The sequence below is a fragment of the Balaenoptera borealis genome, assembly GCF_965194805.1.
Source record: "Balaenoptera borealis genome assembly, chromosome: 16".
Classification (NCBI taxonomy): domain Eukaryota; kingdom Metazoa; phylum Chordata; class Mammalia; order Artiodactyla; family Balaenopteridae; genus Balaenoptera; species Balaenoptera borealis.
Genome location: NC_138872.1, coordinates 72,178,573 through 72,191,120, shown reverse-complemented (window position 1 = coordinate 72,191,120; position 12,548 = coordinate 72,178,573). Strand labels below are relative to the sequence as shown.

The 12,548-nt window shown below is 43.0% G+C and overlaps 1 protein-coding gene across 2 annotated transcripts in view; it reads right to left on the bottom strand.

The window, feature by feature from the left end:
* The window catches only part of SGF29 (SAGA complex associated factor 29), a 28,040-nt gene that overhangs the window by 8,181 nt on the left and 7,311 nt on the right, over positions 1–12,548 (bottom strand). For both annotated transcript variants that reach the window (XM_082359771.1, XM_082359772.1), the window contains exons 2-3: positions 4,426–4,520; positions 223–298 (exon numbers count right to left, since the gene is read on the bottom strand). In XM_082359771.1, the coding sequence (XP_082215897.1) occupies positions 223–298; positions 4,426–4,520 (171 nt within the window). The remainder of the gene's footprint in view (positions 1–222; positions 299–4,425; positions 4,521–12,548) is intronic.

Sequence of the window (12,548 nt, the reverse complement as noted above, 5' to 3'; positions counted from 1 at the left end):
GAGTTGGGGGATTTTAAGGTTCCTTAGTGGCTAGGCAGTCTGTCATCTGTCTCCTGGGTCATCTTAGGTCACCCAGCCTAAGGGAAAACTGTTCCTCAGGCCTAGGGAGCAAGCAGTTCATTTTGGATTAGGCAGATACATGCAAAAGTCCCTTTCAAAAACGATGACCACCATGTTCCCAGTCTTGGCCCACTCCTTTCTCTCCTGAGCCCAGCCACTCACTCTTGTTCTCTGTCTGCATCCGCTCGTGGGTCTTCTGGATGTTCACTAAGTTGTGTTCGCTCCTCGAACGCTCTTCCTGCAAGGAAGAGGTCAACAGGACATGAGCGGAGGCCCTTTATCCTGCTGTGGCAACTACCCTGCAGCCCAGGCCAGAGGCCCCATAAATATGACCCTCATTTTGTAAATCCAACTTCCAAATCCGTAAGTTTAAAAGGATTTTTTCCCCCGACTAATGCAAAAGCAATACAAAAGGCATTAAAGTTAACTTACAAGTTATACATTTAATGACTCTCCTTTATCAAAAAGACAAACTGATCCACAGATTCAATGCAACCCCCATCAAAATTCCAGCTGACTTCCCTGCAGAAATTGACAAGCTGATCCTCAAGTTTATATGGAAATTCAAGTGACCCAGAATAGCCAAAACAATCTTAAAAAACAAACAAACAAAACATTGGAGGACTCACGTTTCCCAATTTCAAAATTTCCTACAAAGCTGCAGTAGTCAAATGGTGTGATACTGCCATATAGGTCAATGGAACAGAATTGAGAGTCTAGAAATTAACACATGTATCTATGATCAATTCATCTGGGGAGCGGGGTGGGTAAGGATGCTGATACAATTCTTCCCCACATCAGCGGTCCTGGGACCAGAGCTGCAAATGAAGATGCCGGAAGCAGGGATGATTCCTAAGGAGAAATTGTAACTATACCTTTTAACCTTTATGTCAGAATTTCTAAGTGCCTGAGGGGGTAGGTACTTTCACCCCATCTGGCAAAATGGAGTTAACAGTGAACGCAGCTATAATGCCTAGTGGTAAAAACAGCCCACTAGTTCCACACCTAAGTAACCCTACCTTACATGAATGGGAATGGACGGGGGCCGGGGTGGGGATAGGGGGAGAGTCGGGGGAAGGTGAGGCACTTGCTAGACTAGCATTGTTGCTGGCAATCAGGACCAGCACGGTAGCTGAGCCTAACGTCCTTCAAAGAGTAGAAAAATCTGGACAAAAATCAATGACAAATGGAGAGAAGGAGAAAGAGTAGCCAAGGGTAAAAGAATGAATAAATGGGTTATGCAATGATGGAAATTCAGTATTACATTAATACCTGAGAGAGGCTCAGAGCAAGAGAATAACATTGACTCTTAACTCAAGTCATACCAGATGCCCTGAAGGGTGACGCCGTGTGTTTGCCAAGACCACCTCTGCTTTTAGAACCCGACAAAGTCAAATGGAAGCCTGAAAACCCTCTGAGAGACATTTTGGCTATATAGTATGATGATAAACTGGACAAACTGTTGATGACTGACTGGAATTCTAGTAATGTGCCAGTATCTTTTTTTCTTTATCTTCAAAATTTTATTAATAAACTATTTTTAGAGCAGTTTTAGGTTTACAGAAAAATCACGCAGGTGGAAGACAGAGTTCCCATATACCTGCTTTCCCCTGCACGGCTTCATCTATTATTAACATCTTGCATTAGTGTGGAACATTTCTTACAATTACTGAACCAATATTGATAATTATTATTAACTAAAGTCCACAGATTACATTAAGATTCACTTTTTGTGTTTTACATTCTATGGGTTTTGACAAATGCAAAATGTAATGTATCCACCATTATGGTATCATACAGAAGAGTTCCACCTCCCTTAAAAATCCCCTGTGCTCCCCCTATTCATCCCTCCCTCCCTCTAAGCCCTGCGCAATCACTGACCTTTTTATTCTCTCTATAGATTTGCCTTTTCCATATTGTCATATAGTTGGAATCATACAGTATAGAAAACCTTTCAGACTGGGTTTTCACTTAGCAATATGTGTGCCAGGATCTTCTGACTCTTATTTTTCAGGTCACATTCCACTACAAAGGATACCATTTGGAAAGGAATCTCTGGGAACTGCTCCCATTGGGTTGTATGGCGGCTCCCAGCAGACTGATCATTGTGTAACTACAAGCCTGGATGATGGGATGCTCAGAAAGGTCCCTGGTTATAATGGACACGATATGCCACAGCATGCTCGCACAAATACATATCACCCTTCTCTTTGTGAACGAAAAGCAAGTAAAAACAATAGGGAAAAGTGGGTTTCTGACAGGATTAGAGCAGTAGGCACATGGTAGGTCCAAATTCCCCTGGGGAACAGCCCCATCCCCCGCTCCCCTAGACGAGGAAGGTTTTGAGAGGCCTAAGAGGCCATATGATATACTTAGGCTAAATTACATCTAGGTGCAACTACCACTCATCTAACCCTAGTATGGGGCACCCAACATTTTTGGGTACAAAATATGTATCCTAACTGCAGTACCCAGGCCATTAGTACACAATGGCAACAAAATGCATGGTGGAGTAAGCAACATTGGCCCATAGACAGAAAAAGGCTTTAGGGGACATAGGTACTGTCGTGTTCATTGTGGGGCAAGCTGAACTCATTTTCAATGAGAAGCAGCAATCAGGGGGAAAAGATTGTTGATTAGAATAAACAAACAGAAATGAGTTCCCTCCTAGGAGGAAGGCAAGGATGGGAGTCAGCCTGGAAAGATGATGAGGCTTTAGTGAAGTGGTTCAGGCCAACCCAACAGGTAATGTGGATAGCTCTAGGGCCCACCTGTTGTTGGGAAAGGGCTTGCACCTTGACCCACCAGGGTTTCTTGACTATTTTAAAATGGATGATACTTTAATAAGTAGCCATGAGCAGCGGCCCTCCATCGAGCTGCTGAGCCCCAAGGGGCACACTTATGGGAATTTTGTGGACCTCTAAACCTATGGAAGCCCTCAAGCGGCATGTGCAATTTACATCAATGCACCATGACTACCCTTGACCCAAGAATAGATCAAAATAAGACATATCCTGAAGTCCAGTTAGCAGAGGTAGGACTTGTACTCTGAACACCACCTGTGTCCTCCCCGTAGGAGGGAGGTGGACTCTGCTGTACAACAGTATGCAGTGGAAACCAGTCTCAGTACGAGCCTGAGCTGAGACAGAGTGACTGGCTTCATCCCCAGCTGACTTGGAACCCAGAAATAACTGAATCATGGCCAACTGTAATAAAGCCTGTCCGTAATAAAATCTGGTAAATGGGCAGGGCCAATTCTGTTGTAAAGGCCTAACAAAGAGCTCTGTAATTCTTACTGATTTGTTCCATAATGAAACCGAATTTTACCATGACCATACTTCAATATGGTGTAACACACTGGCACAGTTGGTAAGATTCAACTACCTTATGTAAGTCAGTCATAGGATAATACTGATATTGATGACCAAATGTATTGGGAGATTGATTCAAAGTCTTCTGGGAATGTAATGCTGATGGGAAGTGACTGACTGACCTGAGGAAGAACTGGATTTAACTCACCATCAGCTAATTGCTATGCTAAACAGTTTCACACAAATTTATCATAAGGTACAGATGGTGGTAGATGAAGGAGGAAAACAGGTAATCAAATTAGTACAGAAATATGAAAGTGTATGTAATGGCTCCACAGGACAGATTAGTTGTTTCTTTAAGTCCATCCCTACCCTATAAGGATTCCTGCAAATGTCAGGCGTATTTATCCTGATACTATTGCTGTATCTTTTATATAAATGCTATACTAAAGGTAAATGCTCAAATGACTGTTTTGCTGTAACAGAGCCTAGGCCAAGGGCCAGGGGGGTGGCAGGTGCAGTTAAAGATCAATTCAGCAGGCCTGGGTTTTCAAACACTACACATTCCAAAAAAGGGTTGGCCCTTGACCAGCTCTTAGTAGATAACCTCTAAACACGCTTGGACTATCTTGCCCGATAAGAGTGTCTCTGTTTACCTGAGGTGGAGGCACAAGGAGAATGACTGCTATTGGGTACAGGGTATTTTTGTCAGGTGATGAAAATGTTCTGAAATTGATCATGGTGATGGTTGCACAACTCTGAATATTGATTCAAATTGGATTGTACACCTTAAATGGGTGAATTGTATGGTATGTGAATTATACCTCTCAATATAGCTGTTACTAAACAAAACGAATCATGAAACCCTGCACATGACAGAAAATCCAACAGGAATGGGAGTCATACCCTACATTCTCTTTCTCCTCCCACCTTCATTACATCACCGTGGTTCCTGCATGTCCAATCTCTTTGAACACAACCACCCCCGCCCCCTCCACAGCTCAGCATCACAGCCCACGTTCCCCTCTAGGAGTGGAGGGCTGTGGATTTTTACCTGGGTTTGCTTGATCAGCTGATGGAGCTCTGTGAGCAGTTCTGCAATGCGGGAATCAGCAGACACGAGGGCCATGGTGTGGTATGCAGGGGCGCCTGGGGTGGAGGGGGAGCAGAAGAGAGCCTTGTTAGTGGCTGTTGTGGGTTAAACCATTCTCCTGAAAGACATGCTGAAGTCCTAACCTCTGGTACCTCTTACTTGGAAACAGGGTCTTTGCAGATGTAATTAAGATATATGTTAAGATGAAGTCACACTGGAGTACGGTGGGCCTTAATCCAACATGACTGGTGTCCTCATAAGAGAAGAAACAGAGACACACATACAGAGAATGACAGGTGGAGAGAGAGACACACACAGAGGGAAGACAGCCATGTGACAGACGCAGAGAGAGAGTGCAGTTACGCAGCTGCAAGCCAAGGAATAGCAAGGATTGCTGGCAACCACTAGAAGCTGGAAGAGAGGCACGGAACATACTCTCCTTCTGGGCACTCAAGAAGGAACCCACCCTTGATTCTGGAACTAATACAACCCCTTGATTTTGGAATTCTAGCCTTCAGAACTGTGAGAATACATTTCTTTTAAGTCACCCAGTTTATGGTCGTTTGTTATGGCAGCCCTAGGAAACTGATACAGTGGCAAGTTGTCTTGGATTTCCTCCCTAATCCAATGATGCTCATATTCGATATGTTCAACCAAGTCAGGTGTACTTATTAAGTATCTTCAAAAGCAGTATGCCCTAGCCCCAGCTCTGCTCCTACTATCCTGACAAATGATTCAAGCATTCTGGTTTTCCTTTTTTTTTTATGTGTAAAATGAGGATTCAAATAAGATTTTATATGAAGACACTTTCTAAGTCATAAAGCATTGTTACTTTTTTTACTGTAGAGGGAAGAGAAATTAACTACTAAAAATGTCTGACTTAAGGTAAGATGAACGTATTCTGATGAAAATAAAATGCAACAGTAGGTAATTAGAAAAAGAATAAGAGACAATAAAAGGTAATTTTAAAAGTAAGCTATTGTATAGCCAACACATGGAAACAACCTAAATGTCCACTGACAGATGAATGGATAAACAAGATGTGGTACATACATACAATGGAATACTACTCAGCCATAAAAAAGAACGAAATAATACCATTTGCAGCAACATGAATGCAACTGGAGATTATCCTACTAAGTGAAGCAAGTCAGAAAGAGAAAGACAAATATATGATATCATTTATATGTGGAATTTAAAATATGACACAAATGAACCTATCTATGAAACAGAAACAGACTCATGGACCTAGAGAACAGACTGGTGGTTGCCAAGGGAACCTATCTATGAAACAGAAACAGACTCATGGGCATAGAGAACAGACTGGTGGTTACCAAGGAAACCTATCTACGAAACAGAAACAGACTCATGGACATAGAGAAAAGACTGGTGGTTGCCAAGGGGGAGGGAGTTGGGGGAGGGATGGAGTAGGAGGTTGGGGTTAGCAGATGTAAGCTTTTATATACAGGATGGATAAACAAGGTCCTGCTGTATAGCACAGGGAACTATATTCAATATCCTATGATAAACCATAATGGAAAAGAATATTAAAAAAAAGAATGTATATATATGTGTAACCGAATCACTTTGCTGTACAGCAGTAATTAACACAACATTGTAAATCAACTATACTTCAATAAAAATTTTTTTTTAAAAAGTAAACTACTGTAACTAGGTAAAACTGGACATATGCCTAAAGATAAAAGTAGACTGGAAAAAAAGAACTTTTTTTTAGGATGCTGAAATTTTTACTTTATACCCTACCTTCTTATAAAGATCATTCAATTAGTACATCTCCATATCCACAAAGATCAGATTCACACTGCATGTCTCCCACCCCCCGGTAATGAACTGTGAACTCTATGTATTTAAATATGCATATCTTCTTAAAATCTCTGCTTTTGTTTATTAAAAGAGTAATATACAAACCAGGAATAGAGGGGAATTTCCTCAACCTGATCAAGGGCATCTATGAAAACCCACAGATAACATCATACTTATTGGTGAAAGACTGAAAGCTTTCCCCCCTAAGATCAGCAACAAGTCAACATTGTTCTGGAGGTTCAAACTAGGGCAATAAAATGAAATAAAAGAATCAAGATTGGAAAGAAAGAAGTAAAACTATCTTCATCTGCAGATGACATGACCTTGTATACACAAAATCCTGAGAAACCCACTAAACAACTATTAGAACTAATAAAGAAGGTTAAAGGACAGAAGATCAACAGGCAAAAATCAACTGCATTCCTATACAGTTGCAATGAACAACCCAAAAATGAAATTAAGAAAACAATTCAATTTACAATAGCATCGAAAAGAATAAAATACTTAGGAATAAATTTAATAAAAGTATACAATTCTTATACTGAAAACTACAAAGTATTGTTTAAAAAAATTAAGAAGAGCTACATAAATAGACATCCCATGTTCATGGATCAGCAGACCTAATATTGTTAAAATAGCACTACTCCCCAAATTGATCTACAGTTTCAATGAAAGCCCTATCAAAATCCCAGGTGGCTTCTTTGCAGAAATTAACAAGCTCATCCTAAAATTAATATGAAAATTCAAGGGATCCAGAATAGCCAAAATAATCTTGAAAAAGTTTTGCCAATTACAAAACGTACTATAAGGCTGTAATCAAGATGTTGTGGTACTGGCATAAGGGTAGACATAAACATGAATGGAACAGAATCAGACCATAAATAAACCCTTATATCCATGGTCAACTGATTTTCCACAAGGTTGCCAAGACAACTTAATGGGGAAAGAATAGTCTTTTTTGATAAATGGTGCAAGGACAACTGGATGTCCACATGTAAAAGAGTGAATTTGGGGCCCTACCTCAGACCATATATAAAAATGATCTGAATAGACAGTTCTCCAAAGAAGATATACAAACTGCCAACAAGCACATGAAAAGATGCTTGATATCATTAGCCATCAAGGAAATGCAAATCAAAACCACAGGAGATACCATTTCACACTCACTAGGATGGCTATAATGAAAATGAGACATAATAACAAGTGTTGGTGAGGATGTGGAGAAACTATATGGATGGGTAAAGTGTGGTATTATCCATACAATAGACTATGTTATTACGCTAAAAAGGAATGAAGTACTGACATGCTACACATGGATGAACCTTGAAAACATTATGCTAAGTGAAAGAAGCCAGACAAAACAAACCTCATATTGTATGATTCCATTTATATGAAATATCCAGAATAGGCAAGTCCATAGAAAGCTGTTGGGGGGGGCGGGGGGGTTTGAGGGAGGAAGGGGAGTGACTGTTAATGAGAATCGGGCTTTTTGGCCAGGCGGTGAAAATGTTCTAAAATTGATTGTGGTGATGGCTGTGTAACTCTGAATATACTAAAAACTACTGAATTGTATGCTTTAAATACATGTACATCTCATCCCTTCCAGCCCCAGGCAAACACTAATCTACTTTCTGTCTCTATAGATTTGCCTATTCTGCACTTCATTTCTTTTTATTGTTGAATAATATTTCATGTTTGCATATACCACATTTTGTATATCCATTCATCAACTGATAGACATTTGGGTTGTGTTCACTTTTTGGCTGTTATGAACATTGCTGCTATGAATACTTGTGGACATGTTTTCATTTCCTGGGTATACACCTAGGAGTGCAACTGCTGGATCATATGGTAACTCTATGTTTAACCTTTTGAGAACAGCTAGACTGTTTCCAAAGTGGGTGTACCATTTTATATTCCCATCAGCAACGTATGAGGGTTCCGATATCTCTGCACGTGCACCAACATGTGATATTGTTTGTCTTTTTTTTTAAAGTTTAATTTTTATTTATCTATTTTTTTATTTATGGCTGTGTTGGGTCTTTGTTTCTGTGCGAGGGCTTTCTCTAGTTGCGGCGAGCAGGGACCACTCTTCATCGCGGTGCGCGGGCCTCTTTATCGAGGCCTCTCCTGTTGCGGAGCACAGGCTCCAGACGCGCAGGCTCAGTAATTGTGGCTCACGGGCCTAGTTGCTCCGCGGCATGTGGGATCTTCCCAGACCAGGGCTCGAACCCGTGTTCCCTGCATTGGCAGGCAGATTCTCAACCACTGCGCCACCAGGGAAGCCCTGCTTGTCTTTTTGATTATAGCCATCCTAGTGGGTGTGAAATGGTAACCAGTGGTTTTGATTTGCATTTCCTTGATGGCTAATGATGTTGAACATCTCTTCATGTGTTTACTGGCCTTTGTGTATCTTCTCTGGAGAACTGCCCTTTGCCATTTTTAGTTGGCTTTTTAAAAAATGATTACTGAATTGTGTCCTCTGAAGCACATGTTTTTAATTTTTATGAAATCCAACTTATTTTCATTTGACTGCTTGTGACATATCTTTTTTTCCTCACACGTGCAACACTATTTTTACCACCACAAGCTTTATATAATGCATTCTAATATAGAGAAGAACATGTCCCTTAAGAAAAAAAAGTCTGGTTGCATTAATTAGAACCACACAAAATCAGGGATCTAGAGTTTAAGAGATTCAAAGTGGATAAATTTGAGAATGATCAGCATAAAGGTCGTTGCTAAAGTGTTGGGAATTGATGACGCTAGGGATGATCTGCTAAGTGAGCAAAGAGGAAGGGGGAAAGAGCCCCACTGAACCACAACCAAGCTGAAGGTGTGCACCAAAGGAGAGTCCAGTGGGAAGATCCCTGGAAGGAACGGATCAGCAGGGAAAAGGGTTGTTCTCTCCTGCCACATAAAGCAGAATCCTGGTCAGAACCGCCTGCCTTTTACATGCCTACACCTGTGCATATTAAAACTGGGGGAATGGGGCTTCTGTGGTGGCGCAGTGGTTAAGAATCCGCCTGCCAATGCAGGGGACACGGGTTCGAACCCTGGTCCGGGAAGATCCCACATGCCACAGAGCAACTAAGCCCGTGCGCCACAACTACGGAGCCTGTGCTCTAGAGCCCGCGAGCCACAACTACTGAGCCCGTGTGCCGCCAACTACTGAAGCCCACGCGCCTAGAGCCCGTGCCCCACAACAAGAGAAGGCACAGCAATAAGCCGGCGCACCACAATGAAGAGTAGCCCCCACTCGCTGCAACTAGAGAAAAGCCCACGTGCATCAACGAAGACCCAATGCAGCCAAAAATAAATAAAAGTAAATTAAAAAAAAAAAAATAGAACTGGGGGAAGCCCCCCCCCAACCGGACAGCGGGTTTTACTTTATACAAGCATTGAAAGCAAGCACTCCCACTCTGCTGCCAGGTAAATCAGTTACCTTCCCTGATAATTCTGACACTTCAAACCTTCTCCCTCCTCAATATCTTTGCTCCTGCCCTCAGACCCACCACCATGCAGGAGGGGTGTGGTAGCAAATAAAGATAACAATTTCCTGCTAGCAGGGCTGTGACCAGAGACAGGGGTGGTGGCTTGAAGGGGAGGCCAAGCAGACGGAGGAGGGTTTACAGGTGGAGGAAATGTGAGCATGTTGGCTGAGGGGTGGGAGCACACTGAGAACAAGTCCAAGGACGAGAGAATGGGGCTGCATCTGAAGAGGCCGGAGGGTGAGGGGTGGGATCCAGCCCTGAGACATATCCAGTGTCATCTGTCATTATCTGCTGACATTTCTTCTGGTCTGTCTTACCTACACACACTCAAATGCAGATGTCCTGTCCCATTCCACACTACCCTCCAAAGAGGCTGAAAGGGTGTGCCATCTACACCCTCTCCCTCTCTGCCAAGGACACAAACATTACACTTTTTTCAACAACCAGATCAAAACTGGTCTTGTCTGACCATCCCTAAATAAGCCTAACTTTTCTCTTGACTTTTCCTGGAACCTACCTAGACCTATAAACTGGCTTTCCAGCCAGTGGATGTAAGTAGATCTTTTCTTCCCCAACCAGCCTGGAAGCTCCTCAGGCAAGAACAGTCATCTCTGCTGTCATCAACAACCCCCTTTCACCAATAACCCCACTGGAAATAGTGTCGGGAAATCGACAGGAACTTCATAGTTTTACTCCTTCACACACCACCTCTCTCCTGCCCTGACCCCCCTCCCCGAAGTTAGGTCCATTTTGAAATTCCCGTAACAACTATTCGTGTTGGCTGGACATCTCCACCAGAGGAGACCCCAAATCACTCTGCCCAGCACAGACACTCCTTATGTGATTCTACTTCTGTATGTCAGAAATGTTCCATAATAAAAAAAATTTTCTTAAATCAATGTACCCAGAAAATATTCTAAAATTAGATGATGATGATAATGGTTGCACAGCTCTGAATATACTTTAAAAAATGCAATAAATTATACATTTTAAATGGGTGAGTTGTATGGTAGGTGAATTATATCTCAGTAAAACTGTTTAAAAAAAAAAATCAGTATGTGCAAAAGCAAGCTCATCCCCTCCCTACTCACCCCACCCCCAAACCCCTCCGTGGTAGCATGCTTCTCCTAACCCATTCAGCCACTTCTGGCTGGAACCTGAGTTATTTTCAAGTCCCCCTTCTCCCTCAATCCTCATGTCCAACCAATCACCACTCTGGCTGATTTACTGCCCCAGTATTTCAGGACTCCATCCACTCCTTTTTAGTCCTTCACTCATTGGTTCAGGCTGTATCAGGTCGATCTCACCGTAACTTATACAGCAGCCTCCTAGCTGGGCTTCCTCCCTGCTTTCTCATCTCCCTCAAATCCACCCTCTGCAGAGCTCCAGGACTATCCATCTAAAAGACAAGTGTGGCCATATCGTTTCCCTACCAAAAACTTTCAACCCCCTCCCACGTCCCCCCCCCCAGGAGAAGTCAAGCCCTTAATACAGGACACAAGGTCTCCACAAAGAGGTTTCCATCCTCATGTCTCCCCCCACTCCAACATCTCTCAGCCCTGTCTGCCTCACATTTTACATTCCAGCGATACTAAACTGTTCCGCTTTTGACTGGGCGCCATGGAACTTCCTATGCCTGTGCCCTATGTTTGTGCTGCTCCCTCTATCTGGGATGTTCTTCCTGCAGGCAGATTACCCCTAATCCTCTGCCTGATTTAACTGTTCTCTAAGACCTGCATTACTACCAAGTCACCCCCTCCTCTAATCACAGAAACCCCCAGTCTCCTCAGCTGGGTGAAGTTACCTTTCTCTGTGTCCCCATTATACCCTGTGCATCTCTCTACCACTGTGCCCATCAAATCGTATTACAATTCTCTGTGTGTGTGTATTTGTCCCCTCCCCTAGCGTGTCCAGTCTCTGAGAGCGGGGATCACTTTACTCTCCGTACCTAGCACAGGGCTGGCACGGTACCCACCACCCTCACTTCTACTCCCATTTAATCTTTAACCATTGCAGTCTGGCTCTCCCTCAGTGCCTGTGATCTCCTGCCAGCTCCTGGAACTTTCTGCTGCACTGAATACCTGACCACACACTGCTCCTCACTCAAAGCTCTGTTCTCTGGGTTTCTAGGCCTCCAGTCTCCCCTATTTTTCTGTTGCCCTCCTCCTCCACCTCAGCGGAAGGTCACCCTGGATCCTCTTCTCATTCTCTAAGCACTCCCTGAGCACTGTCACCAGCTTCAAGCACCCATATTCTGAAACTTCCGCATCAGTATCATCAGCGCTGACTTCTCTCCAAGGCTCCCAGCTCAGACCTGCAGCTGCCGCCTGAACGTCCCAACCATGATGCCCCTCAGACACTTCACACTTTCTGCCCTGCACGGCTCTGCCTTCCAGACGTGGGTTAGTGGTGCCCATCAGTGTCCAGCCAGCTTCCCAAGCTGGAAATCCTGGGGTCTTCTCCTTGCTCATCTCCAAACCCCATGCCCTTGATCAATCCCCCTTCAAATTCTATTGATTTTGCCTCAGAAATTTCTCTTAAATCCAGACCCTTCTCTTCCATCACACCTGTCACTGCCTTAGTTTAGGCTCTCATCACATTACTGCGATATCACCTGTCTCTTCATCTCACTGTGGTTAGACACAAAGTCTGTTCCGCTTAAGGGGGAAAAAAAAAAAAAAAAGAAAACCTTTAACTACTAGATAATATATGCACACAGTAAAAAAAATTCAAACGATTAAAAGAAACACAATGAAATCTCCCACC